Below are 6,000 nucleotides of genomic sequence, written 5' to 3'. Positions count from 1 at the left end.
AGTATAGCATATTAGGCAGCCATTTTTAAAATAGTATTTTCAGAGACATAGGTAGTAGGTACTTAGGATAACAAGGCATAACGCAAATGTATGAGCACTATAATCTCAATTCTGTGATTGCACACACACAAACACATACACACTCAAAAAAACCACAAGGACTACAAGTAAATACAGAAAAACATTTAACAGTATTATCTCTGGGGTAGTGAGATTGTAGGTAATGGATTTTTCTTCTGACTTTCCAGTATTTTTGAATTTTATACTCAGAAAACATTATTTTAAAATTTCACTATTGTTGATTCAGAAATTTTTATCATCTGTATTAAACAAGAAATAAGTATTTATAGTACTCAAAAGCATATCTAAATAATGGAAAATAAAACACTGATGTATAAGAGTATATTCCCTACATGTATAAGTAGGTAAAATTTAAATCTAAACGGTAGTATTATTTTCTCCCATTCTTGAGAATAGAAAATTGATATTTAATAAATAAGAAATGCAAATCTCCAAAAGAAAATTGGTGCAAGGCATCTAAAGCTTGTGCTACTTAGTATAACACTGAAGACATAACACTCTCCAGTGTTATATGAACACCGGTGTTATGTAAAATAGGTATAATGGACAACATGCATGATGGCTTAATGTGTTAACACTTTTCTCCCCCAAAATGACTAGAATAAATCTATCATAAAGAAATACAACACCATACCATTATTTTAGTTGGAAGAGCCGCACCAAAAATCATGCCCTCCCCAAAAAAATTTTTGCAGGACTATCAGAAGTCCAGTAGGTCTTATTAATATTATTGTTAATGTTTTCTTGCTAAAAATTCAAGTAAAGGAGTTAAATTGCTTAAAGCAGTAAAAAACAAAAACAAAAGCAAAAAAAAAAAAAAAGCATAGTGGTGAATAGTCTGCAATGACTTGAAACACAACTAATGACACTCGTCAATGTCTTCATTTGCAGACTATCAAACACAGTAATTGAAGTAAAGGACTAAATCTATTTGTTTTTAAAGCATCCTTGAATTTGTATTGTACTACAATATAATAATGACATGAGGGTATGTCACACACAAAAATGCAATGACTATAGTTTTGAAAGTTAACTTTAAAATTATATAACTATAATTTCTGTGATTTAAAAAAATCACATAAGTGTAAAAATAAAATACATTCTAACATTATTACATAGAAGCTGAGGCTTGCCATTTTAACAAAAATTCTGGGATAGAATTAATAAAAAACAATTTCCATTTATACCACAAAGCAATAAGTTTAAATCAGACTATTTTGAGTTGTGTAGCCCTTTATTAGCAACTAAAATAGAAGGTATCTGTTGTACAACATGGGTAGTAATTGTCTATAACTGGAGATTTCTTATATTCTAATACAGATCATTTATAAATGCAATTTCTTTTATTAAAAAGCTTCCATCCTTTGTCTGTGTACAATTTGCAAAACTATTCTGAAAGCGGAATATATGTGCATGAGTCTGCAAAGAGTGCAAATTCCAGATATGCTAAATGCTTTACAAGTCGCTGTGTGCCAATTGGGCAAATATTTTGATCCCAGCCTTCCTTCCACTGCCCCAAACTAGAAAGCATTTTAAAATGAGTTGAAATTAAGGAGGACTACACCTACTAGAAAAGAAGAGAGTTCTATTAGTCTGAGGTTTCAGAATCCCCCCACACCAGAACCAACACCTTGGTAAAGGCTAGGCTGGACCCTGGACAGAGCACGCGTCTGTGCGGGTAGCATCCCTGAGGATCGGAGCTTCAGTGGACCGTGAGTGCTCCAGCTGCATAACTGACTGAACTGTCCTGCCAGCTTCTACACTGGCTCGACTGGGCATAATTCAAAAAGGAAAAGCTCATATTCATTCCATTCTTCTGAAGCTCTGTGATAGCCTAAAAAGAGAAAAAGTTGATTAAGACAGACATCAAAAAAAAAACAAAACAAAACAAAAAAAAAAAAACCAAAACCCAACCTGATCATTGCAAATATCACAAGGTTTGACAATCAACTTGAAATGTATATTTAACTCACAAGTATAAAAGGTACACTCTAATTTACACTTTAACTGTGTACTGGCTCATAATTTCATTCTTAAAAAAAAAAAAAAAAAACCTCTATTTCACTCAATTTGAACTTTAGGAAATTAGTACAGCTTATTCTAATATAAGTTCCAGAAATTAATTTAGGTCCCTGACAAGCTTTTCCTTCAAACAATCTTAACTCCTGTAACAATGTAAAAAGGCTTTCTAAAAATCCATAATATGCAACTGTCAAATCATGTCAAATCATTTAAAAAAAAAAAAAAAATGACCTTCAAGCTCTTTGTTTTGACTGCTGGCTGTTTCTTTTCATGGCTTTCCAAACAAATTAAATGAGCCCACTGTGATCTTCCTCAGTACATATTTTCCCATTCTTCTTAAAGAATGACATATTTTAAGAAAATTCACGCTTCTTTATTAGGAGGTAAACAAATGTAATTTAGGTTTCTAAAATCCAACTAAACCAAAGCTTCACTCTTGACACTCTTTGTTTTGTTTTAGAATATTTGTTTGTTGTTTGTTTGAGACAAGGTCTCAATTATGTAGCTCTGGCTGTCCTAAAATCTCTCTGTAGAGAAGGCTGGCCTCAAAACACAGAGATCCACCCACCTCTGCCAAGATTAAAAGCCTGGCCTCTCCTGACATTCTTAAAGTAAATGTTACCATTATTGTTTAAAAGAGAAAAAAAATACAATCTATCTTGCATTATTAAATCACAAAGACCATCCATTTAATTTCTGGCAGTGACTAAAACATTCATGTGTATATGTACCCAAGTCTACTCATACATACACACACAAATTAATCTTCTGAAAAAGAAAAGCATTATCAGAATTGACAAAGTCAAGAGAAGATATGTCTCTCTTCTAAATAACTGTGTTGACAGATATTGGTGATCTGTATTCCAGTGATAAATTTATTCAACTAAAATAGAAACCCATAATTATGTTAAAAGGCACCAGGAAGAAACTGATGCTATGCACACAAAGCCAAGGTTGTTATCAGTATACTGCAATGATAACAGTTTAGATATTAAACGTCAGGCTTGCTGAGAGTACTCACATTTAATAACACCCCAATGGGATGTCTTCCACATATAGTATTATGATATTTCTTCAAATAATTGCTAAAAGATACAGGATCTAATTGCTCTATAATACTCATACCCTAAAAAAAAAGAAAGACAGAAAGAAAAAAGAAAGGATAAAATTTATTATTTATTAATTATATTTTAAATTTACTTATTAATTTCTCTATTATACATAGAAAAAATTACTAATCATTGGAAAATATAAAATCATTCATTAAATGTAATCTCATAATAGTTAACTACTGATAGAAAAAAACTCCAGGTTATTTTCTAAGTTTAGATGCTTATAAGCCACCTTTACCGGTTGACATTGACTCTACAACACATTTCAGAATATTATACTTTCCTTAAAGAATAATTACAAAAGTAAATCTCTGAAAGTTTTCATTAAAAAATCTAAAACTAAATTTGATGTATAACTGTTTAAAGCTCTAAGTCTGAATCATAACTGTGTAAGACTTTAAATGCTCAGAAGTCATCTAGGTCTCTGATAAGAAAAGACAATAAACTAAGAAAATATTTAACATAGTTTATTTCAACACTCATAAGGCAGATGAATTTAGTAACAGATCCTAAATTAACCAGTTCTAAGAAGAAAAGTTTTTCACTCTATTTTAAACCAGTGTCTTTGAAGATCTGAATTAAGAAATTTTAAGAGTACTGCTAAACAAACCACCATGAATTGAACAATTGTTTTACTTCATTTTGTGGTCTCCAAAAGCACTCACTTATTTTTAGTTGTTTAATATTATTTATTTGCATGTGTACACATGTGTATACACATGCACATGCAGAGACTGAAGCCGTTTACTTGCCATGGCATGAGTTAGAGATCAGGGGACATTTGTGAGAATAAGTTCTCTCCTCTCACCATGTGGGCTCCAAGAACTGAACTTGTGTGTACAGGCTTGGATGTGTGTACAGGCTTGGATGTGTGTACAGGCTTGGATGTGTGTACAGGCTTGGATGTGAGCACCTTTACCCACGGAGCCATCTCACCAGCCCATATAACAGATTTGTGACATTAAAACAGAGAAGCTTTATTCACTGAAGTAGGCAAGTAAATCACTGAAGCTATCTATTTACCCAACCATACATTGCTTTTTTCTAGATCAAGCTCTTTCTATTTTTATGTTCAATACACTAGATTAATGTCTTCTGGAAGAGATGTAAATGGTCATTGCAGTGTACTTAATTGACAAATTCTACTTTATTGTTAAAGTCTATTCACATCTTTAACAGTCTAGGAGCACATAATAATCAGATGAATTATTCTAAATGAAGTAATCTGGAATACAGCAGCTGTTAGTAAGTGACACGCATGTTTTTAAGTGGAAGCTTCCAAACCTTAACTGTACAAGAGACTTGTTCATACCCACATGTTTCATAAACATTAGCAGTTCTAGAAAACATACTCAAGACATAAGAATACGAGTATAAAATCCATTTGCTTATATATTAATTAGCCAATCTATAACTAGTTTTTAATACTACAGTGGTTTTCTCCTGACAGCCAGGGGCCTTTTTCAGGTCCATAACATTTGGTACAAGCTTAAATAAATATTTAAAAGTTAAACCTAAAATATGCAATATGATGCAAAGAAACAATGTAACGCTAAACCAATACATAATAATACTAGATGGAATTGTAACTCTCATCTAGAAATATGGATCAACAAGATATAACTTTCCTATGCATGAAAAGTTTCTAACATTAGGTTCTGGCTGAATAATTACTGGCTTTATCAAGGTATAACAGGAATTACACTAATGATTCCCCAAACATCAGCATAACTACAACTGGTATACACATGAAAAGTTTAATGCTCCTAAATGAAGGCTAGGACAGTTAGCCATAAATAGAATCCACTTATTAATAAGTTCTAGGATGAGAAGTTCCCACATACATTTTGTAGTAAAATCTCCAAGCACAGCTGGAACAAGCAACATACTTAGATACTGATATAAATTCAAGGAGAAGAAAATGAATTACATTTAAAGCAAGGAATTCTAAGTAAGTGGCTAAGAAACCCTTAATGAGAAGATAAAATATTATAAATGTAGAGAAAACACTACTAAATAAGGAGCTCAAAATAAAGATTAAACTGGTTAAATTTTAAAGAGAAACTAAAAAAATACAAAAGAAAAAAATGGAAACCAAGAGACAAAGTGTTAAACTTTAAATTATTTCAAGTGTATTAAGTGCCTACTAGATGAAAAATAATTCTGTTTCATCCAAACCTCTGACAAACACAATGTTTTAATGCATGTCTTTACAAAGAGAAGGTAGAGGAAATGGGGGCTTTTCTCATGAGTGAACCTCTCCAACCCAAAAAATTTACAAAATACATAAATAAAAGCATGAGGATAAAATTATTAATGGGACACCCACTGACCAATACAGAATACTGACAAACATGTCACATATACTTGATAAGTGTAAAATTACTAATACCCAACTTCCAAGAGGACAAAAATGCTAGCTCAATGCAATTATCAAAATTCCAAGATGATGAAAAACAAAATGCTTCCCAAATATGCCTAGCTAACTTATGTATTCCTATCAACCCTAGGAGTTATGATTGGTGAGTGTCCAGGCAAGAGAAAGCTTCGTATGACTTCGTATAGTCAAAGCTTGATTGTTTGCATTAAAGCCAATAATATGCAATGAAAAGAGCCAACACTCATTTCAGCTTCAAGTAAGAAAGAGATATTATAAACACTAAAGCCTACCTATCTAGAGTATGCAAGTATTTCATAAGTTAACAGTTTTAGCTAGAAATCTGCAAAATACATGCTACGTTCCTAATTTTGGGATTGTGTGTACTAAATTTATTTTTGCTGACTC

At 32.0% G+C, this 6,000-nt stretch overlaps 1 protein-coding gene across 3 annotated transcripts in view; it reads right to left on the bottom strand.

The window, feature by feature from the left end:
• Positions 1–1,296: 1,296 nt before the first annotated feature.
• The window catches only part of Memo1 (mediator of cell motility 1), an 85,393-nt gene continuing 80,689 nt past the window's right edge, over positions 1,297–6,000 (bottom strand). For all 3 annotated transcript variants that reach the window (XM_034513859.2, XM_034513858.2, XM_076942235.1), the window contains 2 exons: positions 3,125–3,229; positions 1,297–1,915 (listed from right to left, as the gene is read on the bottom strand). In XM_034513859.2, coding sequence (XP_034369750.1) covers positions 1,784–1,915; positions 3,125–3,229 — 237 coding nt within the window. In that variant the 3' untranslated portion in view covers positions 1,297–1,783. The remainder of the gene's footprint in view (positions 1,916–3,124; positions 3,230–6,000) is intronic.

Source organism: Arvicanthis niloticus, chromosome 11 (assembly GCF_011762505.2).
Source record: "Arvicanthis niloticus isolate mArvNil1 chromosome 11, mArvNil1.pat.X, whole genome shotgun sequence".
NCBI lineage: Eukaryota > Metazoa > Chordata > Mammalia > Rodentia > Muridae > Arvicanthis > Arvicanthis niloticus.
This window is presented reverse-complemented; position numbering and strand designations above follow the sequence as displayed.